This window comes from Calonectris borealis, chromosome 29 (genome assembly GCF_964195595.1).
Source record: "Calonectris borealis chromosome 29, bCalBor7.hap1.2, whole genome shotgun sequence".
Classification (NCBI taxonomy): domain Eukaryota; kingdom Metazoa; phylum Chordata; class Aves; order Procellariiformes; family Procellariidae; genus Calonectris; species Calonectris borealis.
In genome coordinates, this window is record NC_134340.1 from 1,392,825 (window position 1) to 1,419,467 (window position 26,643).

A 26,643-nucleotide genomic window follows, 5' to 3' on the forward strand; every position below is an offset into this window, starting at 1 on the left:
CCCATCCTGGGGATCCTGGGGTACCATGTGCCAGGGATCCTGGGGTACCCCATCCTGGGGATCCTGGGGTGCCTGATCTGGAGGTACCCCATCCCAGGGATCCTGGCGTACCCCATCCCAGAGATCCTGGGGTGCCCCATCCTGAGGATCCTGGGATGTCATGTCCCACGGATCCTGGGATACCCCATCCCTGGGGATCCCGGGGTGCCATGTCCCAGGGATCCTTGGGTGACCCATCCTGGGGATCCTGGGGTGCCTGATGAGGGAGTACCCCATCCCGGGGAACTTGGGGTGCCCCATCCTGGGGATCCTGGGATGCCATGTCCCACAGATCCTGGGGTACCCCATCCCAGGGATCCTGGGGTGCCCCATCCTGGGGATCCTGGGGTGCCATGTCCCAGGGATCCTGGGGTGCCCCATCCTGGGGATCCTGGGATGCCATGTCCCACAGATCCTGGGGTACTCCATCCCAGGGATCCTGGGGTGCCCCATCGTGGGGATCCTGGGGCACCCCAACCCATGGATCCTGGGTGCCATGTCCCAGTGGTCCCAGGGATCCTGGGGTGCCCCATCCTGGGTTTTTGGGGCTGCCTGATGCTGACTCTTTGGGTGTACCTGTCGGCACAGCCCGGCACCTGGGGCCGCCGCGCGTGGGCCGTGGGCTCTCTCCAGCTCAAGACCCTGCGTGTTGCCGTACCCCACCCTGTGCCCGGACCCACCGGCAGGCGCCGGGGCGATGGTGGCGGATGAGCCCCCCGCGCCGGGCACGGCGAGGAGGGTGCCAAGCGCCAGCGCGTCCCGTCCCCCTTGGCGGGCACGGGCAGCCCGGCTGCGTCTCGGCACCGCGGTGTCCTCGGGGCTGGCGTGAGAGCGGGGGCTGCCGGGAAGGGAGGCAGCAGCCCCGGCTGCGGCGCGGGGATTTCGGGAGCTGCCGAGGGCTTTGTTTGCAGGATCAAAGGCAGGAGAGAGCCCGGAGCCCCCGGCTCTCCGGGGACGCAGCACAAGCTGGGGACAAACCCGAGCGGGTTGGGGCACCCGGGCTGTGCCCGGCACGGCCGTGGCGAGGGCATGGGGCACCCCACGAGCAGCACAAGCCGTGCCGTGCCGTGCCGTGCCAGGCCCAGGGGGGCCACGCAGGCGGCGGCCGTGCTGGGGACTTAGCGGCTTCGTTATCCGCAGCTCGCTCATCCCCAGAAGGGATTTCTGCCTTCCCCTCTCCCGCGCCGTGGCGGAAATAATTTGAATATTTTAGAAAAAAGGCTTTTGAGGGGGGGGGAACCGCCAGGGGAAAGGCGGCTCCTCCGCCCAGGTGCCCCTCTCCCCGCTGCCCTTCCGGGGTCCTGGTCCCCATCCCCTGCCCCGGGGCCGGCAGCACACGCGTGTGTCAGGCACGCACCCCCCCCGCGTCCCCCCCCCGCCGCGTCCTGGTCGATACCCGCTGGCCGCGTGACGGGCACCGTGCCGGGACACCAAGATCAATCCCGGCTGCTGCGCGGGGCGGGGGTTCGGGGGCGCGGCGGAGCCCAGCTTGGGGGGTCCTACACCCCCAGCAGCCCCTCCGAAAACTCCGGGGACCACGGGAAGCTCTGGGGGGGCCCCGGTGGGGAGCCCCGCAGCGGTGGAGCCGCCGGCATGACGGAGCACCGGGCGCTGCCGGCACCGCCGCCGGTGTGTGGGGCACCCCGGGCCCTGGCTGATCCCCCTCCTCTGTCCCCAGCGGCGCAGACCCGGTTCGTGGAGGAGCCGGAGGACCAGACGGTGGTGGCCGGCCAGAGGATCGTCCTCTCCTGCGTGGTGCTCAACTACTCCGGGATCGTGCAATGGACCAAAGACGGCCTCGCCCTGGGGATGGGGCAGGGGCTCAAAGGTACCCGTGGGGCGGTGGGTGGCTCTGGGGACGTCACCGGGGACTGTCACTGCGTGGGAGGCTCTGGGGTGTTACGTTTCCTGCAGCGCTGCTTCCCTCCGCCCCGTTTCCCAGCTCCCTGTGCAGCATCCCCGGCTGCCGCGGGGCCGGTGCCACGTGCTGCCGCAGCGAAGCATCGGCTGGGGCTGGGCGCCCGCGCTCTGCTCCTTCCTGCACGCACCGGGGTCCCTGCGCGCACCGGGGTCCCTGCACGCACCGGGGTCCCTGCGTGCACCGGGGTCCCTGCGCGCACCGGGGTCCCTGCACGCACCGGGGTCCCTGCGCGCACCGGGGTCCCTGCGTGCACCGGGGTCCCTGCACGCACCGGGGTCCCTGCGTGCACTGAGCATCCCACATGCGCCAGGGATCCCATGTGCGCCAGGGATCCCACATGTACCAGGGATCCCACACGTGCCAGGGATCCCACATGTGCCAGGGATCCCCTGTGCGCCAGGGATCCCACGTGTGCCAGGGATCCCACATGTGCCAGGGATCCCCTGTGCGCCAGGGATCCCATGTGTGCCAGGGATCCCATGTGCGCCAGGGATCCCACGTGTGCCAGGGATCCCACGTGTGCCAGGTCCCCGCTGGCTGCCCGTGTCCCCTCTGCCACTGGCACCGGGCGCAGGCAGAGACCTCCCTGCAAGCTGGCAGCCCCCCGGGTCTGCCCGCGCTGTACCCAAACGGGCAGGAGCTGCTTCTCCATGAACAGGGGCTTCCCTTCCTCCTCCCTAAAAAAGGGGTCCTGGAGCATCCCCCCCGTCCCCTCCGTGCTGACCCCCCCGTGCTGCCCCCACAGCCTGGCCGCGCTACCGCATCGTGGGCACGGCCGACTCGGGCCAGTACAACCTGGAGATCACCGACGCCGAGCTCTCCGATGACGCCGTGTACGAGTGCCAGGCCACCGAGGCCGCGCTGCGGTCCCGCCGAGCCAAGCTCACCGTACTGAGTAAGCAGCCAACCCCCCACCGAACCCCACGTCCCCCACCGCGCCCCGCGTCCCCCACCGCGCCCCGCGTCCCCCGAGCCGTCGCAGGCAGCGCGGCTGCTCGCAGGCGCGGGAAAGGCGGTCGCTGCCTGCGCTGCCGCCCTCCCCCTTCCCTCCGGCAGCCTGGATGTGCCATTATCTTTAATGCCTTAATCTATATTCACGCCGTGGCTGAGTTACGGGACCTACGAGTGCAGTAACTTTGATTTCCCTGACTTTTGTGTCTTATAAAAAAAAAGAAAAAAAAAAAAAGGAAGGAAGATGCCGGAGCCGCAGCGGAAATGTTGCATGAATGGGGTTTGGGGGCGGATTTCTTGCTTTTCTTAATTTTTTTTTTTTTTTTTCCCTCTTTCTCCTTCTTCCCCTGGCATTGAAATTCCCATTAGAAAGACGAGAGATAAAAGGCGCGGGAGATGTGGCTGGGGTACTGAGCAGCGCGGCTCTCCCCGCGCCGCAGCCGCTGGAGCATCTCCCCGTGCCCCCAGGCAGGGACGGGGACGGTCCCCGGGGACCCCCAGCCCGAAGGGGCTGTGCTTGGCCCGGGGGGGGGCTGTGAGCCGGTGGGAACAGCCCTGCCCCAGGGTCTTTGGGGTGACACTGCCAAGGCTGGGGGGACCCGGGGTCTCCTCCATCCCCTGCCAAGCTCAGCGGGGTCCCCCTGTATCCCCTGCCCAGCGTGGGGCTCAGCTGGGGCAGGGCAGGGGGGTCCCCGGGCAGGGGGGTCCCTGGGCATGGGGGTCCCCAGACAGAGGGGTCCCCAGACAGAGAGGACCCCAGGCAGGGGGGTCCCTGGTCAGGGGGGTCCCCAAGCAGGAGGTTCCCCAGGCAGGGGCGTCCCTGGGCATGGGGGTCCCCAGACAGAGAGGTCCCCAGGCAGAGGGGTCCCCAGACAGAGAGGTCCCCAAGCAGGGGGGTCCCTGGGCATGGGGGTCCCCAGACAGAGAGGTCCCCAAGCAGGAGGTTCCCCAGGCAGGGGGGTCCCTGGGCATGGGGGTCCCCTGACAGAGAGGTCCCCAGGCAGGGGGGTCCCTGGGCAGGGGGGTCCCCTGACAGAGAGGTCCCCGGGCAGGGTGGTCCCCAAGCAGGGGGTCCCTGGGCATGGGGGTCCCCAGACAGAGAGGTCCCTAGGCAGGGGGGTCCCCAAGCAGGAGGTTCCCCAGGCAGGAGGGGTCCCCATGCTTGGGGGTCCCCAGCCAGAGAGATGACCAGGCAGAGGAGGCTTGTGTGGGTATTGGGGTCCCCAAACAGGGGGGACCCTCCCTCTCTGCCCATCCTACAGCTCCTCCGCCAGACACCCAGCCCCCATTTCCATCGTTACCCGGGCCGGTTCGCAAACAGCCGAGGCCGTTCCAGCGCATCCATCTCCGCACGCACGGCACGAACCCCCCCCCCTCCCCGAGCCCCCCTCTCCAAACCCCCACGTTGGGGACACCCCAGGCCAGCCTCCTGCCCCCCAGGGTTTCCTTCCCGCTGCCAAACGGCGCCTTTACCTCTCCCTGAGAGCCGAGCCCTAATAAATCAATAATGGGGCTTCAGTTGCTAATTAAAAAGGGGATTAACCAGGCGGCGCTGGCCCGGTTGAGGCTTCGCTGTCAGGGGGGGGGTCTGCCTCCGCTGCCCGTCATCACCCCCCTTTTATCAGAGCAGCATCAATTTTTCAGCATCGCGTAGCCTGGCGCGGGGCTGCGGGCAGAAGCCCCGTCCCCGGGCAGCCGGCACCCACCCGGTGTCCCCTCCGCAGTCCCCCCCGAGGACCCCACCATCGACGGAGCCCCCGAAATCCTGCTGCGCGCGGGGACGCCGTACAACCTGACCTGCCGGGCGCGCAGCGCCAAGCCGGCGGCCACCATCGTCTGGTACCGGGATGGGCTCCAGCAGGACGGAGCCATCACCAGCACGGTACGGGGACGCGCCGGGACCCCGCTTCCATCCCCTCCATGCCATGCCGTGCCTCGGTGTCCCCAGCACGGTACTGGGAGCCACTGGGGACCATCCCCTCTTCCCGGCAGGAGGTGTTGGCCGATGGCAAGCGGGAGACAACCACCAGCCAGCTCGCCATCAACCCAACCGACCTGGACATCGGGCGGGTGTTCTCCTGCCGCAGCACCAACGACGCCGTCCCGGCGGGCAAGGAGACCTTCGTCAAGCTCAACGTTCACCGTGAGTCGGCGGGGACGGTCCCTGCGTGTCGGTGGCCCAGGGGTGTAGCTGGGGCAGGGAGCTGGAGAGGTGTTCTTGGGGTACCTGGGCATTGTGGGGTGCCCGGGGGAGCCCAGCCCCGTGTTGGAGCCGGGTGCCTGCAGAAGGGCTGCGCCCATGGCGGGGATTTGCCCAGTCCCACCCGGCCGGTGCCAGGCTGGAGGTGGGCGGCCAGGCTGGGACGTGGTGGTGAACACCGACCTCCAGTGGCTGCTGCGGGAAGGCTCTGCCCTGCCGGGGCCCCGCACCCACTGCCAGCACCCACGCCGGCCGGGGATGCTGGGTGCCCACGGCGAGCACCCACGCCGGGCACGGATGTGGGGCACCCACGGCAGGCACCCACGGCGAGCACCCACACCAGGCAGGGATGTGGGGCACCCACAGCGAGCACCCACACCAGGCAGGGATGCTGGGTGCCCACAGCGAGCACCCACACCAGGCAGGGATGTGGGGCACCCACAGCGAGCACCCACGCCAGGCAGGGATGTGAGGCACCCACAGCGAGCACCCATGCCAGGCAGGGATGTGAGGCACCCACAGCGAGCACCCACGCCAGGCAGGGATGCGGGGCACCCACGGCGAGCACCCACGCCAGGCAGGGATGCGGGGCACCCACGGCGAGCACCCACGCCAGGCAGGGATGCGGGGCACCCACGGCGAGCACCCACGCCAGGCAGGGATGTGGGGCACCCACGGCGAGCACCCACACCAGGCAGGGATGCGGGGCACCCACAGCGAGCACCCACACCAGGCAGGGATGCTGGGCGCCCACAGCACTTTTGGGATCTCCCGCAGCGTGGGCCGTGCCCTGGGTGGCAGCGTGGGGAGGGGGATTCTCCCCTTGGCCCCTCGCTGAGCCCGCGCCGGCGCCGGCGCCGGCTCCCTCCGCCCTCCCGCAGATCCCCCGACCGTCACCCTGTCCATCCAGCCCCAGACGGTGCAGGAGGGCGAGAGGGTCCTGTTCACCTGCATGGCCACCGCCAACCCCGAGATCAAAGGCTACAGGTGAGGGGCCCAGGGGACCCCGGGAGGTCCCTCCCCAACCTCCTGGCTTGGCTTCAGCATGCGGGGAGGGGGAGTCAAACGGGGCCACGGGGGTCCCGTGCACCCCCTGAATGTCTCCGCCTCGGGTCTCTGTGTCCCCCCCCCCCAAGGTGGGCGAAGGGGGGGGTGATCATCGAGGACGCCAAGGAGGACAAGTACGACACGCAGGTGGATTACACCTTCTTCACGGAGCCCGTCTCCTGCGAGGTGCACAACGACATCGGCAGCACCAACGTCAGCACGCTGGTGGACGTGCACTGTGAGTGGGGCACCCCCCCCCCCCGCCCCGGCACCCCCAGGCTGCTGCCAGCCCCCCCCCCCCGCCCCCCAGCTCTGCTCCTCACCCTCTCCTCCCCCACCTCTCCAGTTGCCCCTCGGATCGTGGTGGACCCCAAACCCACCATCACGGACATCGGCTCCGACGTGACGCTGACGTGCGTGTGGTCCGGCAACCCGCCGCTGACCCTCACCTGGACCAAAAAGGAGTCCAACATGGTAGGGGTCCGGCGGCCAAGCTGGGGTGGGGGGTGGTGGTCCAGGGGAGGGTCTCGTTGCCCCCTCCCCAACACCCCCATGGCGCTTGCACCCAGGTCCTGAGCAACAGCAACCAGCTCTACCTGAAATCCGTCACGCAAGCCGACGCGGGGCAATACGTCTGCAAAGCCATCGTCCCCCGCATCGGTGTGGGCGAGCGCGAGGTCACCCTCTTCGTCAACGGTGAGCGTCCCCCCCCCCCTTCCCCCGCCCAGCGCCAGACCCCGATCCAGGACACGGAGGGGTTGATGGGGTGGCGATGCCCGTGACGAGCAGCGTGCCCCCCCCCCCCCCGACACCCCCTTGCCTCCCGCAGGACCCCCCATCATCTCGAGCGAGGCCGTGCAGTACGCGGTGCGCGGGGACCGCGGCAAAGTGGAGTGTTTCATCGGCAGCACGCCGCCGCCGGACCGCATCGTGAGTGCCGGGGGGATGGGACGGGGGGTGCTGGGGACGACGCTGAGCTGCGGGTGCTGACGCAGCCCCCCCCCCCTCTCCCCCACCCCGGCGGGGCCAGGCGTGGGCCTGGAAGGAGAACATTTTGGAGGCAGGGACGCTGGAGCGGTACACGGTGGAGCGGACGAACACGGGCAGCGGGGTCCTCTCCACCCTCACCATCAACAACGTCATGGACGCCGATTTCCAGACTCGTTACAACTGCACGGCCTGGAACAGCTTCGGGCCGGGGACCGCCATCATCCAGCTGGAGGAGAAAGGTAGCGCCGGCACGGCACCGCGGCCGCCCGGCACGCCGGGGAGCCCGGTTAGGTCCCGGGCGTCGCAGGCAACGGGGCTTCGGCGAGGGCAGGCGCCCTCCCGCCGCGGCCGCCTCCTGGCAGTGCCCCTGTCCCCTGTCCCCAGCTAACGTCTCCCCGTCTCCTGTAGAGGTTTTGCCCGTGGGCATCATCGCCGGTGCCACCATCGGGGCCAGCATCCTCGTCATCAGCTTCCTCGTCGCGCTCGCCTGCTTCCTTTACCGGCGCCGGAAAGGAAGTGAGTGGGTCTGCGGCCACGGCAGAGGGGACCGTGGGTGCTGCCCACGGCGGGGATGCCACCCACGGGGTGGGAGTGGGAGGGTGCTGCCGGCCGCCGCCTCCATCCCCGGTCCCACGTGTCCCCAGGCCGCAAGGACGTCACCCTGCGCAAGCTGGACATCAAGGTGGAGACGGTGAACAGGGAGCCCCTGACGCTGCACGCGGACCGCGAGGAGGACACGGCCAGCGTCTCCACGGCCACCCGCGTCATGAAGGCCATCTACTCGGTAAGGGACACCCCACGCCGGGGGGTCACCCCGCCCCGCACCGGGACGGATGGGACCATCCGAGCCGTCTCTCCCCCTCTCTCCTGCAGTCGTTCAAGGACGACGTGGACTTGAAGCAGGACCTTCGCTGTGACACCATCGACACCCGCGAGGAGTATGAGCTCAAGGTCCGGTGATGGTACCGGGGCGCGTGGGGTGTAAAAGAGGGGCAGGTCCCGGTTTTGTCCCGAGTCGGGTGGCTGGGGGATGCTCAGCGGAGGGGAAGGGGCTGGGATTCGTGGGTCCCCTCCCTGCGGAACCCCGCCGGGCTCAGCGCATCCCCCCCGCCCCCCGCCCCGCAGGACCCCACCAACGGTTACTACAACGTCCGCGCCCACGAGGACCGCCCGTCCTCCCGCACCGTCCTCTACGCCGACTACCGCAACCCCGGCCCGGCGCGCTACGACACCCGCCCGCCCTCCCGCCTCTCCCACTCCAGCGGCTACGCTCAGCTCAGCACCTACAGCCGCGGCCCCGCGTCCGACTACAACGCCGAGGCGGCGCCGGGTCCCGGACCCCCTCCCGGTACGGCGGGTGGTGAGACGGCAAGTCAGCTCTCCTACGAGAACTACGGGGGTCACGCCGCCTTCCCGGCCGGTGCCGGTTATGCCACCTATCGCTTGGGGTACGGTCAGCCCCCCAGCCTGGAGCGGGCACCCTACGATGCCTACGACCCCATGGGCAAGTACGCCAGCGCCACCCGCTTCTCCTACACCTCCCAGCACTCGGACTACGGGCAGCGCTTCCAGCAGCGGATGCAGACGCACGTCTAGGGCGGGCGGGGGCTGGCAGGCAGCGCCGAAGTGGGGGGGTTGGGGGGGGGGTGGTGCAGGCAGCGGGGGTCCGCAGGTACCTCACGACTGTCCCCTGATATTCAGGGGCTCATCCTGACCCTCCTGTCCCGCTTCTCCTCCGGCGGTTGGACTCCACGTGCCGCCCCGGGGTTTGCCGGCGGCGGGGACGTGGTCCCGAGTCTCTTCGAGCTTCCGCTCCTACTCCTACAGTTCTTTCTTTTCGGTACCTTCCCGGAGGAGGGAGAGGGCTGGGGGGCATCCTCCCCCCCGGTGCCCACCCCGTCCCCCCCCATCCCGCCCAGCCTCAGCGGGTGCGTGCGGGTCCGCGCGGCTGTCGGGGCCGGCTCTGCAGCCCCGGATCCCCTTCCCCAGCTCCCCGGGGGCCGGATCCTTCCCCAATGGGTTCCCAGCACCCCTGAGCCAGCACCCGCCTCTCCCTCCTCTGCAGGAGCGAGGGGCTGCACACGAGCTGCCCCCAGAACCCCCCCCATCCCATCCAGACCCCCGTGCGAGGGAGCAGGGAGGTGCTATACGTGTGTATATACGTGTCGGTATGTACGTACATATATGCAATGCCCGGTTTTGCCCAAAAAAGCCCCGTTCCGGCCCGTTCCCATTCCCTGTGCCTTGACTTCAGGGCCAGCCCCCGCTCGGGGCCGGCTCCCCCCTTCCCCATCCGTCCCATCTGCCCCCCGCGCCCACCCCTCGGAGCCGCGAGCAGGTGGGGGGGGGGGTCCCAGAGGATCGGGACGGGCGAGTTCGGAGAGCAGCAGCCCCCCGGCGTCCAGGCGTCCCCCCCTCCCCGTCCAGGCGTCCCCCCCTCCCCGTCCAGGCGTCCCCCCCTCCCCGTACGCACACTCGTCCCTATGGGACAGGCGGCGGTGGGTGTCCATCCCCCTCTTGTCAGCCTGACCCCAAACAACACCCCAAGCAACACCCCGCTGGACCGGCCGGCTCCGTCCCGTCACCACCGCCGCAGCCGGCGGCACCAGCCGGCGTGGGGGTGCGGGGGGGTCCCTCGTATGAATGTATATAAAGGTGTATATAGGGGGTGTAAGCACCCCCCCAGCCACCAGCAAGCATTACCGCTCCGCAGCCCCATTCCCGGCACGGTCCCGGCCCGGCAAACCGAGGGTTTGGCGAATGTTTTGAGCCGCGGCAAACCAAACCAGCCGGGAGCGGGAGCTCGGCCGGTCCCCCAGTTCCAGGAACTGGGAGGCACTGGGCAGCTGGGGGCCCCCCGATTTTGCTGCCTGCTCGCCCGGATGGTGGCTCAGGAGCTGAGGGATGGGGGGGGGGTCTTGGTGGGGTGCGATGGGTTTTGGAGGGAGGGTGGAGGCGCAGGGTGGGGTTTGGGCTGGGGAGGGGTCACCTCGCTGTCCCTGCGGTCCCCCGGGATTAGGTACGAAATACGTCCCCATGTCCCCCCACCCCACGGGGTCTGTCCCGGGGAGGGGGCCACGCTTTGCGGTCCCCATCCCACCGAGCACCCCGCTCCCAACCGCCGACGGAGCCGGACCCCGGCGGGCTGGATCCGGCCCTGTCAGGAGCAGGTACGATTTCGGAGGGTTTGGGAAGGGGCCGGCAAAGCAGCCCCAGCAGCACGGCTTGGGGGGGGGGGGTCTCCTGCCCCCCCCTCCTTTCCCCCTCGACCCCCCCCCCCCAAAAGGTACTGTCAGGATGGGCCAAACCCTGGAAGGTGCTGAGCCCGCGCCCAACCTGAGCCTCCGACTGCAGGACTGCGTGCCATTTCTTACAATGGTGCCTGATTTAAACCCCCCCCCACCCCGACACCCTCCTCCTGCCCCCCCACCGGGGACAGCCCCAACTCGGGGGGCTCCCACCCCAGGTGCTGCACCCCCACATCGATAGCAATAGCCACCGCGGCAGCGCGGGACGGGCGTCCCGCCCCAGCCACCCCCGGGTGCCGTGAATCGAAGCCGAAGCTTTAAATTAAATCCTCCCCCCCCCAACCCGGGGTGGGCACGGGGCCCCCCCAGGCCACGGCCGAGCCCCCCGGCACCGGGCGAGCGGGTCCCTTCCTTAGCACAGGCTGGTTCGGACCCCTAGAGACGCGCGTCTGTGACCCCCGCCCTGCCCCACCCTCCCATTTTTTATTTTTCATTTTCCTTTTTTTTTTTTTTTTTTTTTTAAATATTATGTACTATATTTTTAGTCTTAAACACGATATATTATATATATTTAATTTTTTTATATATATATATAAATATAAATGTTAAAAAAAGGGGCTGCAGGTCGCCTTTGTTCTGCGGGAGCATCGTGACGGGGTGGGTGCGAGTGACCCCCCCCCCATGGGACACAGCGGCTTGGGGAGGGGGGGCTGGTCCACAAGGTCTTGGGGGACCCAGGGGTTGGGGACAAGCTCCTTCCCCGTGCCCAGCCCAGGGGCAACGCTTAAACCTCGGGTGACATTTGCACCGGCCGCCGTCCCCCGCGGGGGCACGGGGCAGCGGGCCGGGGGCCCCAACCGAGCAGCGCCGGGGCGGCGGCCGCGCGCCCGGCTCCGCTGACCCCTTTTGCCGAAGCTTTTAGCCGGAACCGGTGCCAGGAGGGGCAGGGGAGGTTTGCCAGCCCCTCCGCGCCCAGCCTGGCTTTATTTTTTATATATATATAGATATGTGTGGTTTTATTTTTCCCCAGAAAACCCTGCAAACAGGCTCGCTTAACGATTTTGTTTCCCTCCAAACGTAGCCCGTGACTCGGTGCGTTTCCACGCCTGGTTTATTATGCATGAACCAAGCAATTTGCCTGCCGCTCCCGGGGACCCATCTTTAAAACAAAAAAAGGTGCTTTGTCACTCTTAATGGCTTTTGCCGGAGCGAGGAGCGGGCGGATGGAAGCACGGCTAGACGGATGGACGGACACAGAGGAAAGGAGAGACGTTCCGTTTCTTCTCCGTCCATAATTCCAACGCCGCCGTGCAAACCAAGCCAGGCGGCTTCAAAGAGATCGGCTCGGCTCCGAAATCCAAGCCCCGGAGGTGTCTCTACCTCGCTGGAGAGGCAGCCTCCTTTCCCCAGGAAACAAATCTCCCCTCCTCGTCAGCCGGCTAATTTATTCCCGAGATGTATTCTAATTTATTCCCCAGGACGGCGGCAGGCTCACCGCCTCCTCGCAGCGGCAGAGAAATCTCTCGCCTTGTTCTTCCTCCCGCTTCCCTCCCCTCGCCGAGGCTGCAGCCTTGGGGATACCACGGCGGGGGGGGGAATTTTGGGGTGGGCTGCGGGATTTTATATCGCTTCCATCCCCGCCCCCGCGCCCGTTCTCCTCTCGATGCGGCGGGCGGCAGGCGGGAGGGGAGCATCTCTGCCGAAGTTTGGGGGTGCAGGTGAAACCCCTGCCCTCAGCCCTGTGTTTGGGGGGGGAGGACCCCCCCAAGGACCAACACGTACCCCACCCTCAGGTGCCAGGATTTTCTCCCAATATCCACCCCGAGCTCGTTTACCAGGGGGTACGGACAATTTAACTCCAAGTCACCCTGTCAGCTGCAGCAGGTTAAAAAAAAAAAAGAATTAAATAAAGACTCCCTCAAGAAAACCGTAATTTGTCTCTCGGAGCCCAGCGCCCGATAACACCACGCTGTAACCAAACAGAGATATGATTCCTGTCCCTTCCCTCACCGCTGGCTGTCAGGCTGGAATTCAATCTTGCAGCCCTCTGTTACCCAAGCTGGTGATAAAATATAATTTGATTTCGTTCCTAATAAATCACGAGCTCTTGGAGAGAAAAAAAGACGGAGGGCGGGTTGAGGTTCCCTCAATTTGCCTGTGTGGCAGAAGGATGGAAAAGCAGGAGTTAACGCCAGCACCCCAGCTGATCGAGGTGAAGCACCCCAGCTCGCTTGGCACCAGCAGCCGCCCCCCCAAGCAGGCAGGGGCGAAGCAAAGCAGAGGAGACAGGTAGCTGCTGCCTACGGGCCTCAGTTTCCCCACCAGCCCGGGCCTCTCGCAGGGCCAACAGCGGGATCAACCCACGAGGGCAGTGACCATGGGACACAGCGGCCGCCCCTCCAGCCGCGGCCCTGCAGGGCCTGCCCGGCTGCTTTGAGTGCAGCGGAGATGGGGTACGAGGGGGTGAGACCCCCCCGACTCGGCACCAGGCCTCAGGAGCAGGCCTCGGCCCTCACAGGCCTCAGGACAAGGCCTCAGGACAAGGCCTCAGGACAAGGCCTCAGGACAAGGCCTCAGGCCGGGCCTCGGCCCTCACAGGCCTCAGGCCGGGCCTCGGCCCTCACAGCCTTCAGCCCTCGGCCTCGCCCCTTCAGGGCAACCGCCCTGGCTCTCCCGAGCTGCCCCAGGACCTTTAGCCCCAGGACCTTCGGCCCCAGGCCCGCCCCGTCCCGCCGCGCCCCCCCCGCCCTCCCCCGGACTGACGGTCCCGCCCCCCCCAGAGCGGGTCTATTTATAGCCTCGGGAAATCCCGCGAGACTTGAGTGGTGCCGCCGCCAGGTGAGAACGAGGCGCGGGGCGGGGCTTGCTACGGCTGCCCGCTTCGGGCGTCATCACTCGGCGCCCGGCGGCAGCCAGGCCTCGGGGGAGGGGGGGCGCCCGTTGGGGCCTGGAAGCAGCGCCGGGGGGTCCCCGGGGGCGTGGGGCCGGGGGAGGCTGGGGGTGGAGGGGCCATTGGTAGGGCCAGAGGGGGGCCGGAGGCTCCAGGGGTGCTGGGGGGCGCTGGGGTCCAGGCCCCGCTGGGCCCTGGGGCTCTGGGGGACCCAGGGAGCTCTGGGGCCCGGGCTCTGGGGGGCCCTGGGGCCCGCGTCCTGGGGCTTTGGGGGGCCCCGGGGCTGGGGACTGCTGAGGGGCCACGGCTGGGGCCTGAGCCCGGGGGCTCTGGGGGGCTCCAGGGCTCTGGGGGGTGCTGGGGCCCAGGCCGCGGGGTTCCGGGGGTCTCTGGGGCCTGGGGTTCTGGGGCGTCCAGAGCTGGTGAGTGCTGAGGGCTCCGGGGCTCTGGGGGGCTTAGAGAGCGCTGGGGCCGGGGCTCTGGGGGGCCCAGGGCTGGGGACTGCTGAGGGGCCAGGGCTGGGGCTGGAGCTCTGGGGGGCTCCGGGGCTCTGGGGGGTGCTGGGGTCCAAGCCCTGGAGCTCTGGGAGTCCAGGGCTGGTGAGTGCTGAGGGCTCCGGGGCTCTGGGGGGCCTAGGGAGTGCTGGGGCTCAGGCTCTGGGGGACCCAGGGCTGGGGGACTGCTGAGGGGCCAGGGCTAGGGCCCAGGCCCCCGGGGCTCTGGGGGGCCCCAGGGCTCTGGGGGGCCCCAGGGCTCTGGGGGGTGCTGGGACCCAGGCCCCCAGGGCTCTGGGGGGCCCCAGGGCTCTGGGGGGTGGTGGGGCCCAGGCTCCGGGGCTCTGGGGGGCTCAGAGAGCGCTGGGGTCCAGGGCTGGGGGGTGGTGGGGCCTGGGGCTCTGGAGGGGACCCAAGGCGGGGGGGCACTGGGGACCTTGGGGTATCCGCTCCCCCATAACGCTGTTCTGCTCCCCAGCTGGGGGGCGGCAGCCAGAGCTGGCTGAGGTGGGCAGGGCTTCCCCTTCTCCATCTGCAGCCTCACCCACACGCACCCCCGCAGGCCCCGGCTGAACCCCGACACGCCGGTCCCTGAGCAGCGCGGGGTCTCCTCCCGCAGCGGTGCCGCTCAGGAGGGCACGGCTGAGCCCGAGAGCCGCCCGCAGCAGCCAGGCCCGTGCCTGGGGGCGACGGGAGCGGAGGCGGGAGGGGACGGGACGGGGTTTGCCCAGTGCTGTGGTGCCCTCCCCGGGGAAGATGCTACTTGCAAAGTGCTAAATAGCGTTACCCTGGCCTGGCCCCGGGAGGGAGCGCTCCGTAAGAGTGAATCTCTATCCCTAACCGTAGGTGATAAATAATAAAACATTGCTTTTCTCTTCTCCCTGCCTTCTCAGCACCCTCCAGCAGCCGTTTCTGGAGCAGCGACCTATTTCACAACACGGGGGCACTTGCTGCCTGCAGGAGTTACAGCAGCCCTTGGTGCTTTAACCGTGTCGCAAGACTTTTTTTCTGAAGAGCAAAAGGGTCTCAACTATCGTGAGTTCGCCTGCCTCTGCCCCTCGCAGAGGGTCAAAATCGGGGCCCAGCCCTGACGCTGGCAGGTTGAGCTCTGGCTGTGGCTGCGGGGGGCGCGGGCACCCCCGTTTTATGTTACCTGCTGAGCCCCTCCTGGTTTTAAACGTTTTTTTTATCGGTTGCTAGCGTGTGCTGGAGGGAAACGGGAGCTGGCATCGGCTTTCCAGGGGGGCTCAGTGCCCCCCCAGCACCGTGCTGGCCCTGGGTTCCTTCTGCTCGTGCTTCGGGGCGAGATCCCGACCCCGCGCTGGGGTAGGGCGGTAACGGGGCGGCGGTGGTGAGGGTGCCCCGTGGAATGGGGGCTGAAAGCAAGGCCCTGGGCTGGTGCAGCCCCACGGGACCTGCAAGATCCCCACAAAATAACGTTTTCTGTCTGCAGCGGGTGACAAAGTAGCTGTGACTGTTACTGGGTCCTTTCCTGAGGCCACACTTCCCTCTGCTGGAAGGCCACATGGGTGCATCCTTCTCCATCCGGATCTCGTTTACTGGGAGCAATGGGAAACCCCCAAACCCCTCCGTCCTCGGGTTGTCACCTGCAGGGAGAGAAACGGCCTGGGCGAGGAAAACGCGTGGCCTCGGCCACGACACTTTCGCACCCATTTTGGGAGCCGAGGCCGGGCACCGCTCCTGCTCCTCGCCCGCCTGGGGGGTGTGTGGAGTCTGGCAGCTGCCTGCACCGCTGCCGGGGGGGCCGACGCCTGCGAGATGATGCCGGGCGGCCTGAGTGGGGACGGGAGAGGCTGCGGGCGGGGGGACGGTGGGCAAGGAGGGCTGGAGACGATGCCGCTGAGCCGAGCCCCCGCTCCGAGCAGGCTTTGTCACCGCTGCCGTGACAGCGATGGGGACAGAGAGAAGTGAAATCACGGGGGGAGTCGCTATTTATAGGCAGCGGGGTGTGAATGCAGAACCCCCCCCCCCGGCTTTGCACTTTCATTTGCCGCTGCGTGAGAGGGCAGCGAGGGTTGAGGGCGGGCGGGCGCCTTTTCGGGGTCACCTTGCTGGCCGCGGCCGTCGGCTTTGCAGGTGGGTGAAGGGCGAGAGCGGAGGTGTCTGCAAGATGGCCGGGGACGGAGAGGTCGAGCGTCCCACCACCCACTGGGTGCACCCAGCTCCTCCCGCCCCAGCAGCCAGATCCCCCACTGCAGCTGGTTTTGGGGTCCCCCATCACCCTGTCCCTGCAGCCCTGGGGTGAGGGACGGGGCAACGCTCCTGGGACCTCCCTTAACTTCTTTTCTGCACCCTGTTTTTCTGATGCTCAATCACAGCCCTGTGCTTGGAGGAGTCCGTGCTGCTCTCCCCGGCTCTGCCCCCCAACAAGACGGTGAAGGAGATCGAGTGGAGCTTTTCAGCCAGCACCAGCACCACCATTCAAGTGGCAGAATTCAGCCCCGGCAGCTTCGAGCGCCCTGACCCCAAGGACCGGTTCAAGGACCGGCTGGAGATGTTCAACGAGACGGCGCTGAAGATCGGGGCCCTGGAGCGGGGCGACAGCGGGGTCTACGGGGCTCGGATTAAACTGCACCCGGCGCTGGTGGAGGATCGGTCCTTCAACCTCTCCGGCTCTGGTGAGCGGCTGCAAAGGCGGGGATGGAGATTACAGAAATTCTTTCGTTTCGGCCCTAAACGCCAGCGCGCGTGGCCCCTCTGCTAGTGCGCTTGGGCTGTTTGCAGCCCTGAGAACAGATTCCCCCTCCCTCCGTCTGTGCAAAGTGACGATTTACGGTCACGTCGTGCTGAATTCTCGGCAAATTATGTGGTTTTCCTGGCTGCGAACAAGCGCAGTCCCTGCCCCCCCGTCCGCCCGGGGCTCAGCGCCGCTCGGCATCGGCCACGCACCGGGCTGCCGGCTGCACGCCGCGGTCCCGCTCTCCTCCCACGCCGCACGCAGGCGCTCGCTGCTCCTCGCCCGCCAAACGGCAGCTGCCGAGCCCAGGCCGGGGAGCACGTAGGCAGCTCCGGCTCCCAGTTCAACGCACCCTTTCCTGACCTCCCAGCTCCAGCACGCTGCGGCCGTGCCAGGCTTGAGCTCTGGCAGCCGGCTGCGGCACGGGGCGTGCGGCTGGTCCCCGTGGCCGTGGGGCTTGTTGGGCCACGTCCCGGCTGCTCCCAGCCTCTGCCCAACCTTTCGGTTGCCCCCGAGCCCTCCAGGACAGGGAGGATCCGCTTTTGCCCGTGTGTGGAATCCCCTCCGGTTGCAGAGCGGCTACCGGACCCCAAAATCCAGAGCTGGCTGCTTTCGAAGAGCCCCGCGTGGTGCCACCTCACACCGCGGTGCCACGTACCCAGCGGGACCGGGGGCACCGTCGCCTGGATGAAACCCCAGTGGGGAACTGGGGGGTGTCAGGGTGCATCCCCTCTGCAGCGGGGTGCTCCACGTTGGGGTGCAGCCCGGCTCCCCCAACACCAGCCTCGGGCTTGGCCTGTCCTGGAGGAGAGGAGCCGATCCACAGACCTGGCCGGCGTGTGCTGGAGTGGAGGTGAGGGTGGCGTGGAGGGATCAGAGGGGACGGTGAGGGTCTCGGGGGGCGTCTCCTGCTATCTCCAGGCACCCACAAGCCCCACAAAGGGCTGTTTTAGCAGCCACGCGTCCCCTCGCTGCGGTCCTTTCCCCGTCGCAGGGGACGGCATCGGGCCCGGCTGCTGGACCACGGTGGCTGCAGCGGCGCCCCGGGCAGCTACGCTGCCACGCTGGAGTTTCCCGAAGTCCCCCTGCGGCACCGTCCCTGATGAAAAAGGACGCGGTGACGGCTCAGACCTCCACGTCCGCCTTCACCGACGCTCTCAGCTTTGCTGCCCGGCTGGCTCCCCGTGCCGCGGGGACGTCCCTCGCCGTCACGTCCCACGAACCGCAGCCCAGTCCCACGGCCGGTCGGTCCCAGCCGCAGGGAGCGGCTCTGGCAGCAGCCCGTGCCAGCGGGAACGCCGACCTTGGGCCTGACCCCGTGTCCTTCCCCTGGGTCCCACGGACACCCCGACATCCCCGCAGAGGACCGAACCGGCGGCATTTCCCGGCGCGATGGTGGGGGAGCGATGGACCCAGCGCCTCTGCTCGGTGTTTCCCAAAGTCCCGAGCCAGCACCCGACGCCTTCAGCCCACCCGGCCAGACAAACCCCGGCGGGATGCTGCCCGTCTCCCCGTCACGCGGGGGATGTCCGGCACGGCGATGCTTCACCTCGCCGGGGACGTCCCAGCCTGCGAAACCCCTCAGCGCCGGCTCGCAGGCAGGAGGATTTGGCAGGAGGAAGCCCCTGCCTTGCACAAGAGCCGGTGTCATCCCCGGCGAGCAGCTGCCGTGGAGCCCCGTCTCCAGACGGGCGGCCTTCGTACCGTCCAGCTGCACTGTTCTCCTCTTCCTCAGCTCTCGGTTTTCCCCGTTAGCTGGAAATTTCAACTCAGCAACTTTCATTTCCCCTCTGCGTTCCAGAGACCGGGGGAGGAACTGGCGGAGCGGGCAGCGTGTCCAGCCCCTGGACAGTTTTGGGACGTTCACTGGCCGTCAACAGCCTGGATCCCTCCCCACACCGGCCTCAGTTTCCCCAGCGCTTTGAGGCTCCTCCTTTGAAGGTGCCCCAGCAGAAGGGCTGGAGTTAAGTCCCCTGGGTGCAGGTTAAGGATTTTACTCATTTTTTGTCCTGCTGCAGGGAGAGCAGCCCTGCTGCGGAGGCTGCTTTCCCCCGCCCTGTTTTCCACTTCGAGTTGCTGGAGGTTTTGAATAAAAAATAAGCTTTCTGTGCCGCTAATGGAAAGCTCTTCCTTCCAGCCACAGCCCCCGCAGCGACTCGGGGCTCCTCAATCGGGGCTGAGAGGGCTCGGGGGGGGGCTTTTCTGCAGCAGAGGTACGTGAGGGAGCGGGGGGAGCCCATGGGGACGGTTTGGCAGGTCCGCGGCTGCCTCAGCATCGCTGCCGGACCCTGCCGGGGCATCTGTTCCTCAGGTGCATCCCCTGTGATTCAGCCAAGACCTCGCAGCCCCTCGGGGATATCCCCTCCCGCGCTGCTTTGTGCAGCCAAGGGTGCTCAGGCACCCCCATGCCCCCGCCCCAGGAGTGGAGCTGGGGGTGCTCCCACCACCCAGCTCCAGGATGCTCCTGCTGCCTGAGTTTCCCCAGGGAAGTGCTCTTGAATACGGGGAAGCCCCATTTCAACGAGCCCCTTGGTTGTCCCCAGGGCCAGCGGGAGACCTGGCAGGGCTGTGCCGGGCATCGCCGGCGTTAATCCGGGCACTGCACCGGGCTGACGAGGGATGTGGCGAGGTCGGGGGTCACCGGCAGCCCCCGCCATCCTCGCTTCCCATCCTCGGCGGCGCCGGTCCCACGCGCTTCCCCCGGCCACTTAATCATTTCTGGCGAGCTAATTAATAAGCTGGCTGTGCCCCGCGATGCACGGCTTCCTACGGCTTGCAGCGAGAGGCGGCTTTGCTCCTCCCCGTCTCTCTTGCCGTTGACTCTGCCCACTGAGCCGCACGAAGAGCCGAGGAGGAGAAATGGAGGGGGAATTGGCCAGGAGCAAAGCCCGGCTGCCCTCGCTGCTCTTGGCGTTGCTCGGCCTCGGGCCAGGTGAGTGCGCGGGCGGCCGCCGGCGAGCCCTCGTCCCGCGGGAGCCTCGTGGCAGGGGGCTGGCGGCGGGGTGGGCCGCGGGCAGGGATGCCGACCCCATCCTGCCTTTTCCCTGCCTGCTACGGGCTAATGGCAGCCCACCCCGAGGCTGCCCCTCCATCCCTCCATGCTCCCGGCCGGGCGCGAGATGGTTTCTGGACCGCTGGCTTAACGAGAGGTTTCGTAACGAGGCGGCGGCCGCGGAACCCCCGGCTCCATCCCCCCACGAGGGTCCCCTCGCCCCTAACGCGGCTTCTGCCGGGCGCTGCTGTCGCCCCACCGAGCCCTTTCACCCCCCGGGGCCGTGCCAGATCCGGCTGCGAAGCGGCTCCTTACGTAAAGCAGGAGCGAGGAATCCCCTTAATTCCCAGCGTGCTAATCCACACATTTAATAATTCCCATAAAACCTCCGATTCCTACGGAAAGCATCTAATAGTACGGGCAGATTAGCGGGGGGGGCTTATCTTCCTAACGATTAATTGGCTTCACGAGCAAGAGGGGCTGTCGCCGGCCATCGGGTGCCAAGGTGCCAGCCCTGCCACGCTGACGACAAATATCTGACCCAGCGAGATGGAAAATCGGCTGTTAACGGTGCTTCGGAGTTTTCCAGCTGCTTTGATCAAAATTATTTGATAGCGGAACGGGGCGGGGAGGGGGGGATGAGAAAGAGCAAAACCCGGGCTCGTGGTGGGCTAAAATCAGCCCCGTGGCTCTGTTTTTTAGGGTCTGATTAAGACCCGACTTGGACTAACCCGGGTGCCGAATGCATCGCCTGGCACCAACGCGTTTCTCCCCCTCCCCTCGCCCACCGGGTCCTGCCCTGGGGGGGTCGGGGCTGCGGAGACTCGGTTTCCCCGAATCCCGGGGTAAACAGGATGAGCCGGGAGGACGCCGGGGCGGCGAGGCGGCGGCTGTGCTCGGCGCAGGCCCTGGCACCAGCCGGCTTTTCCCAGCCGTCATTTCCTCCAGCCGCTCGTACAATAGCGTGGGGGCGGCCGGCGAGGACCCCCCCCCCCCCCCCCCGCCCCAACCCTGGAGAACCGCGGCCGACGGATGTGCCGCAGGAGGGTGGAAAACTCCGGGAGGGGTGCGGGAAGGCTGCTGCCTGTGCCCTGGTTTAAACGCCGCTGGGGTGGCACGGCCGCCGGACGGACGGACGGACGGACGGGGCACACGTGCACCTCCAGCCTTCGCAGGGCTGCAGCGAGGGAAGAGCATCTGCCCCAGCTCCGCCGTAAGAACCCGATGAGCTTCTGCAGGGCCCCCCCCCCCCAGCTCCTTTCTGCCGCTCGGGGTGGTGGCTGTCCCCTCCTGTCCCCTCCCGGACCCCAAAACCGGCACCTCAGGACCTTCAGCTTCCCCCTCCCCACCCCACGGATCCCCCCACGTCCCCCCCACTCCCACGCACGGGTTCAGCATCCTCCCTCCGGGCTCGGCAGCGACAGCGCCCACGGCCGGGGCAGCTTCACGGGGTTCCGAAAACTTCACAGTCACCCGGGGAAGCGTCAGAAATTCGGTGGGGTTTAAGATTCGGCTGGAAGAACGGGAATGAAGCTTGGGATAAGCGGGATGAGAGCAAGAAAAGCTCCAGCGCGGCGGAGCACTTCTTTATAAAGCAAAGCGAAAGAAGCAGCTTGTAATTTGGGGCTGCTGGCGGGTTTTATACAAAGTAAACACTGGGATGGCTGGGTTTAATCTGCTTTAATACACAGGCACATCTGCTTCTGCCTCCTGCGGGCGGGGGGAGAGGAGGGGAGGCGCCGGGGGGTGCACCCGGGCGATGCAGGACCCGTCCCCCCGGCCACCGTGGGGTCTCATCCCTGCTGGGATGGGGACGAAGCCGCTCGCCCCGCCTGGGCATCCCGGTCCCCGCGTGGGACGAGGACAGGGGGAAGCTGTTATCCCAGCGGCAGAGGGGCGTGGGGGGCCGCGGGGGCCGGGGCCGGCAGAGGAGACAGCTTGTAGGTAGGCGAGAGCTGCCAGGAGCGAGGGAGGTGGTGCCAAGCAGCTCCCGGCGTGATTTTTTGCAGAGAGCTGTCGATGCTGCCAAAAAAAAACCAAAACCCAACCTCACGGTGGAGGCTGAGATGGAGGAGCTGAAACCTCCTCCTCGGGCTGGGGGGAGCAAACTCCATCCCTGCGAGAATCGGGAATCGCCCTGATCCTGCGTCTGGGAGGTGGCTACATCCCCCCCCCCCCGGGTCGAGCAGCCCCCACCGCGCAGGGACCCCCGCAGCCATCCCCGCTCTTCCCCTTAACCCTTGTCGATCTTTCGTAGGCATCTTGGCCGAGGCGCGGTTTAAGGCGGACATTGAGGTTTTGCAGCCGCTGGCTGGGAATTCCTCCCAGACTCTCTTGGAGCGTTGTTCTGGTGAGAGCCCGGCCGCCGCCCCGGGGCCGGCCGCGTTCGGATGGGGCACCCGCATCTGAACCAGGAGATGCTTTACGGGGTTTGGTTTTTGGCAACCAGTCTCCAAGCCCGGCATTCCTTCCTTCCCTGGCGGAGCAGGAGGTGGCTCCGTCGGGATATGGGCTCTTTTTGGGGGGGGACATCCCCGTCCCCAGCCAGCGGAGAGGAGACCAGGCGGCTGCGTCAGGGCCGGGAGGTGCTGCTGCTTCCCCCTGAGAAGGGACCAGGGACCCGTCCCCGAGGGTCCTCCTGTCCCCCTTTTGTCCCCGCTGTCCCCGTCTTGTCCCCGCACGCCCGGTGACTTTCTGCCTTGTCCGCAGAGCTCCTCTTCGGCCAAGCCCGGGTGCCGCCCCGGCAGGTGAACGGCGTCCTGGGGGGGTCCGTGCTGCTCTCCCCGGCTCTGCCCCCCAACAAGACGGTGAAGGAGATCGAGTGGAGCTTTTCAGCCGGTGCCGGTGCCACCATTCAAGTGGCAGAATTCGGCCCCGGCGGCTTCGAGCGCCCCGACCCCAAGGACCGGTTCAAGGACCGGCTGGAGATGTTCAACGAGACGGCGCTGAAGATCGGGGCCCTGGAGCGGGGCGACAGCGGGGTCTACGGGGCTCGGATTAAACTGCACCCGGCGCTGGTGGAGGACCAGTCCTTCAACCTCTCCGTCTACGGTGAGCGGCTCACGCTGGGGTTTGGCAGAGGCACTGGGGGCAAAAGCAGAAAGCCCCGAGTGCGAGCGCTAACCCCTTTACAGGTGGGGAAACTGAGGCACAGAGCAATGATGGGGTTTACCAGGGTAAATAGAAAGTCCCGAGTGTGAGCGTTAACCCCTTTACAGGTGGGGAAACTGAGGCACGGAGCAACGATGGGGTTTATCAGGGTAAATAGAAAGCCCCGAGTGCGAGCGTTAACCCCTTTACAGGTGGGGAAACTGAGGCACGGAGCAATGATGGGGTTTACCAGGGTAAATAGAAAGCCCCGAGTGCGAGCGTTAACCCCTTTACAGGTGGGGAAACTGAGGCACGGAGCAATGATGGGGTTTATCAGGGTTAAGTTAGAACCCAACGTTTGCAGCCCAGTGCCTGCAGCCCCTCAAGCTCTGCAAAAGGCCAAATCCTGCCACCCCAGGGTGGCCGTGCCGTGCCCTGCCGGGGACAAGCGTGACGGTGGGGATGAGCAAGGTGGAGAAATCCCTGCCGCCCCGCGCTGATCCGGCCCCTCCATCGGATGCAGAGTCAGTGCCGAGCCCCCGGACCCGCAGCCAGCTCCTGGCCAGCACCCTGGAGTGGTGCAACCTGACTCTGCAGTGCCAGGGTGCCGGCAAAGGCGCCGTCAACGTCACCTGGAAAAGGGACAACGTCATCCGGGACCTGACCTCCGACCGCCACCAACTCTCCCCGGATGGGACCACCCTACGTTTGGCCCTGCCACCCACCGCCGCCAACGTCACCTACGCCTGCACCGTCAGCAACCCCGCCGACCAGAAGGTCGTCCTCTTCGACCTGCAAACCATCTGCCAAAGCGGAGGTGAGACCCTCGCCCCCAGGATGCTCGGGGTGGGGGGGGGTCCCGCACCAGCAGGGTGGGGGGGGGGGGGTGGGGGGGGGTGGGTTGGCACCGCTCAGTGCCTCTCTCTGCCCTCCCAGGGGGACAGACGTCCTTCTCGAAGTCGGGGTACATCGTCCTGACCCTCATCCTGCTGGCGGTGAGCTTGGGGGGAGCCTTCTGGTGCTGGCGGATGAATAGCGAGAAGGCGGCAGATCCAGGCAAGTGAAGCCCCCCCCCCTCTGCCCCGAGAGCCGCCACGGCTTTGGGGGGGCTGGGGGAGTGGTGGGGGGGGGTGTTTCCCAGCCTCCCCCCCCTGACGCCCAGCTCCCCTGCAGCCACCACCCCCACGGTGCCCGCCGAGGAGAGCCCCGCTGACCCCCAGTACACCGAGATCGTGCGCCGGAGCCCCCCGGAAGGTAATGACCAGGTGAGGCCCCCGGGGGGGCTGCTGACCTGGGAGGGCTCTGCTGGGGGGTCCCGGCCATGCTGGGGGGTCCTGGCCACACGGGGGTCACAGCCACACTGGGGGTCCTCAGCCATACCAGGGGGTCCTGGCCAAACTGGGGTCACAGCCACACTGGGGGTCCTCAGCCATACCAGGGGGTCCTGGCCAAACTGGGGTCACAGCCCCACTGGGGTCCTCAGCCATACCAGGGGTCCTGGCCACACTGGGGTCACAGCCCCACTGGGGTCCTCAGCCATACCAGGGGTCCTGGCCAAACTGGGGTCACAGCCCCACTGGGGTCCTCAGCCATACCAGGGGTCCTGGCCACACTGGGGTCCCAGCCATGCTGCGGTCCTGGCCAAATTGGGCGTCCCAGCCAAACTGGGGGTCCCAGCCACACTGGGATCCCAACAACACTGGCGGTCCCAGCCATGCCAGGGGGTCCTGGCCAAACTGGGGGTCCTGGCCACACTGGAGTCACAGCAACACTGGGGGTCCTGGCCACATCAGGGTCCCGGCTATGCTGGGGGCCCCAGCCATACCAGTCATGGCCACACTGGGGGTCATGGCCACACTGGGGGTCATGGCCATACTGGGGGGCCCGGCCACACTGGGGGTCCCAGCAACGCCTAGGGTCCCAGCAGCCCCGGGGATCCCAGCCACACCGGGGTCCTGGCCACATCAGGGTCCCAGCCCCAGCAGGGTCCCAGCCCCACGGGACACCCATGGGTGCACGCTGGGCTCCGTGCCGGGGCAGAGCATCCCGCAGGGGCTCCCTGGAGAGGGGAGCGGGGCCAGTGGGTCCCTCACCAGCCCCCCCCAATTTCTGCTGCAGGGCCTGGGTCACCCTGAAAATAACCGGGAGCAGAGCGCGCCGCAGAAAGCGCCGGTCACCACCGTCTACGAGCAGATCCGCCGGGCGCCAGAGGACACGGCCGAGGAGGTGACGTAGGCCCTCAGGTGCGGGGGGGGCTGCCCCCAAAAGGGGACCGGTTCTTGGGGGGGGGGGATCTGCATGTGGGGACCCCCCCACCCCCAACCTCCGTCACCTCACGCCGCGGAGGCTGAAGGGCTCCTCTCTCCCGCAGGCGCCCGCAGAGCCGGAGCATCGGGATTTCCCGGAAGGGCTGTAAAGTGCGTTGTGTGCCAAATCCCAACCCTCCAGCCCCCGTTTCGGCTCCGGGGATGGGGGGCACCATCTCGGGGCGATAGCTGGACGCTTTCCCCCCCCCCCCCTCCGGTTTCTCTCCAACCTCCTTGTCTGACGCCCTCCGAGACTCTTTGGGGAGCGGGATCCCGGGCCGAGGCAGAGACGAGCGGCGGCGACGAAGCTGGGGGATGCCCTGGGAATAGAGGGGGGACCTCGGGGTTCGCCTCCCACCCGCTGCCGCTGCCCAGTTTGGTCGGGGCTGGGGGCACTGGGGAGGGCAGGGGCACATCCCGGGTGCTGGTCGGGCCACGCCGCTTCGGCACGGCACTGCGGGTCCGGGATGAGACCCCCCCCGGGCAGGCTGACCCCCCCCACCCAGGCCTCGCAGGGACCCTCTGTGGGGAGATGCCCACCCAAGGGTGAACCTGCCCACCCGCTTCGTCGCTGCCACAGAGAACACGGGGAGGGGGGGGACACCGGGATGTCCCCCCAACCCCGTCCCGTGCGGCTCCACTGGAGCGGGTGGCACCTCCGGGGCCACGGAGGGATGCAGAAGGGACCGTCACCCGTGCAGACCCACCGAGAAGCACCCCTCGCCTTCCCCCCCCCCGCCATAGCTGTTGCCCGTGTAGCCCGTGCACCGTCGCGACGGAGGGGGTGTCTCACTGCCTGCGTGTCCAGCACCTACTGTCACGGGGTCCCTCGCTCGGCCGGACCCCCCGCCGTTGTAAAAACAGCAAATAAATGTTGGTGAGATCACGGGGGGGAGCTGGCAGCGGAGTGGGCACGCGTGGGCACGTGGGCACACCTGCGTGCGTGCACGCGCACGCTTGTTTCTCTCCGTGCATCCGCACGTGGATCCGTTGCAGTAAAAGCAGCCCCGGGGCCGTGCAAACCGCCCAGGTTCAGGGCTGCACCCCGAGAAACCCCAGCCCGGCCCCCCATGCGTAGCGGGGGGACGCAGCCGCCTCTCGCTTCCCTTTTCGGAAAGGCGGCGGCGGCGGCGGCCTGACCTCTGCCCGTGGTCTCGGGCCAGCCCGGCCCCCCGCATCCCTCCCCAAAGCCGGGGGGCCCTCCATCGCAGCCGGGTACACGGCGGGAGCCCCGAGGGTGACAACCACGGGGGGGCAGGGCTGGGGTGTCCCCAGAGGCCCGCTGTAAAATACCTGCCTGCTGCTGGGGGGGCCGGCTCAGCGAAAGCTTCTCAAGCAAAGTCTTTGCTGCTCAGCGGGAAAGGCAGCCTCGGGGCAGGGGACGGGACACCCCGGGTGCGGGGGACAGGACACCCCGGGTGCAGGGGACGGGACACCCCGGGTGCGGGGGACAGGACATCCCGGGTGCAGGGGACAGGAGCTATCCGGGTGCGGGGGACAGGACATCCTGGGTGTGGGGGACAGGAGCATCCCAGGTATGGGGGACAGGACATCCCGGGTGCAGGGGACGGGACACCCCGGGTGCAGGGGACAGGAGCGATCCGGGTGCGGGGGACAGGACACCCTGGGTGCAGGGGACAGGAGCATCCCAGGTATGGGGGACAGGAGCGATCCGGGTGCGGGGGCCAGGACATCCTGGGTGCGGGGGACAGGAGCATCCTGGGTGCAGGCGACAGAAGCATCCTGGGTGTGGGGTCCAGGACATCCTGGGTGTGGG

General features: G+C 67.6%; 3 protein-coding genes across 5 annotated transcripts; all 3 read left to right on the forward strand.

Moving 5' to 3' along the window:
* The first annotated feature begins 1,632 nt into the window (after positions 1-1,632).
* On the forward strand, positions 1,633-8,744 carry KIRREL1 (kirre like nephrin family adhesion molecule 1). The gene is made up of 14 exons (XM_075175920.1): positions 1,633-1,867; positions 2,706-2,855; positions 4,636-4,793; positions 4,904-5,054; positions 5,993-6,098; positions 6,248-6,396; positions 6,505-6,632; positions 6,728-6,854; positions 6,988-7,088; positions 7,189-7,387; positions 7,557-7,664; positions 7,793-7,932; positions 8,022-8,099; positions 8,274-8,744. Exons 1-14 carry the CDS (start codon positions 1,633-1,635, stop codon positions 8,742-8,744), a joined length of 2,301 nt encoding a protein of 766 aa, XP_075032021.1.
* Positions 8,745-14,642: 5,898 nt separating this feature from the next.
* Positions 14,643-18,589, forward strand: LOC142094156 (uncharacterized). Its single transcript, XM_075176041.1, has 3 exons — positions 14,643-14,815; positions 16,120-16,419; positions 17,053-18,589. The coding sequence occupies exons 2-3, from the start codon at positions 16,296-16,298 to the stop codon at positions 17,790-17,792; spliced, it is 864 nt and encodes a 287-aa protein (XP_075032142.1). The 5' UTR covers positions 14,643-14,815; positions 16,120-16,295; the 3' UTR covers positions 17,793-18,589.
* A 599-nt stretch (positions 18,590-19,188) lies between these two features.
* On the forward strand, positions 19,189-26,085 carry LOC142094146 (SLAM family member 8-like). Of its 3 annotated transcripts, XM_075176027.1 has the most exons (8): positions 19,328-19,410; positions 21,728-21,820; positions 22,180-22,521; positions 23,084-23,377; positions 23,497-23,616; positions 23,734-23,825; positions 24,679-24,803; positions 24,932-25,753. In XM_075176027.1, the coding sequence occupies exons 1-7, from the start codon at positions 19,338-19,340 to the stop codon at positions 24,793-24,795; spliced, it is 1,131 nt and encodes a 376-aa protein (XP_075032128.1). In that variant the 5' UTR covers positions 19,328-19,337; the 3' UTR covers positions 24,796-24,803; positions 24,932-25,753. The 3 variants fall into 3 exon arrangements, with proteins under 3 accessions (XP_075032129.1, XP_075032128.1, XP_075032130.1); XM_075176028.1 differs by lacking the exon at positions 21,728-21,820 and having other exon boundaries at positions 19,189-19,410; positions 24,679-24,786; positions 24,932-26,085; XM_075176029.1 differs by lacking the exon at positions 21,728-21,820 and having other exon boundaries at positions 19,330-19,410; positions 24,932-25,758.
* Positions 26,086-26,643: the final 558 nt, after the last annotated feature.

What these genes read in the sequence shown, in the direction of transcription:
- KIRREL1 (XM_075175920.1), top strand. Translation starts at nt 1,633, where the DNA reads ATGACGGAGCACCGGGCGCTGCCGGCACCGCCGCCGGTGTGTGGGGCA. An exon ending in CATCCAGCTGGAGGAGAAAG is followed by an intron (nt 7,388 to 7,556) that starts GTAGCGCCGGCA and finishes CGTCTCCTGTAG; the next exon opens with AGGTTTTGCCCGTGGGCATC. An exon ending in TCATGAAGGCCATCTACTCG is followed by an intron (nt 7,933 to 8,021) that starts GTAAGGGACACC and finishes TCTCTCCTGCAG; the next exon opens with TCGTTCAAGGACGACGTGGA.
- LOC142094156 (XM_075176041.1), top strand. Translation starts at nt 16,296, where the DNA reads ATGTTCAACGAGACGGCGCTGAAGATCGGGGCCCTGGAGCGGGGCGAC. An exon ending in CTTCAACCTCTCCGGCTCTG is followed by an intron (nt 16,420 to 17,052) that starts GTGAGCGGCTGC and finishes CTCCGGTTGCAG; the next exon opens with AGCGGCTACCGGACCCCAAA.
- LOC142094146 (XM_075176027.1), top strand. Translation starts at nt 19,338, where the DNA reads ATGGAGGGGGAATTGGCCAGGAGCAAAGCCCGGCTGCCCTCGCTGCTC. An exon ending in GTTGCTCGGCCTCGGGCCAG is followed by an intron (nt 19,411 to 21,727) that starts GTGAGTGCGCGG and finishes GATCTTTCGTAG; the next exon opens with GCATCTTGGCCGAGGCGCGG. An exon ending in AACCATCTGCCAAAGCGGAG is followed by an intron (nt 23,378 to 23,496) that starts GTGAGACCCTCG and finishes CTGCCCTCCCAG; the next exon opens with GGGGACAGACGTCCTTCTCG.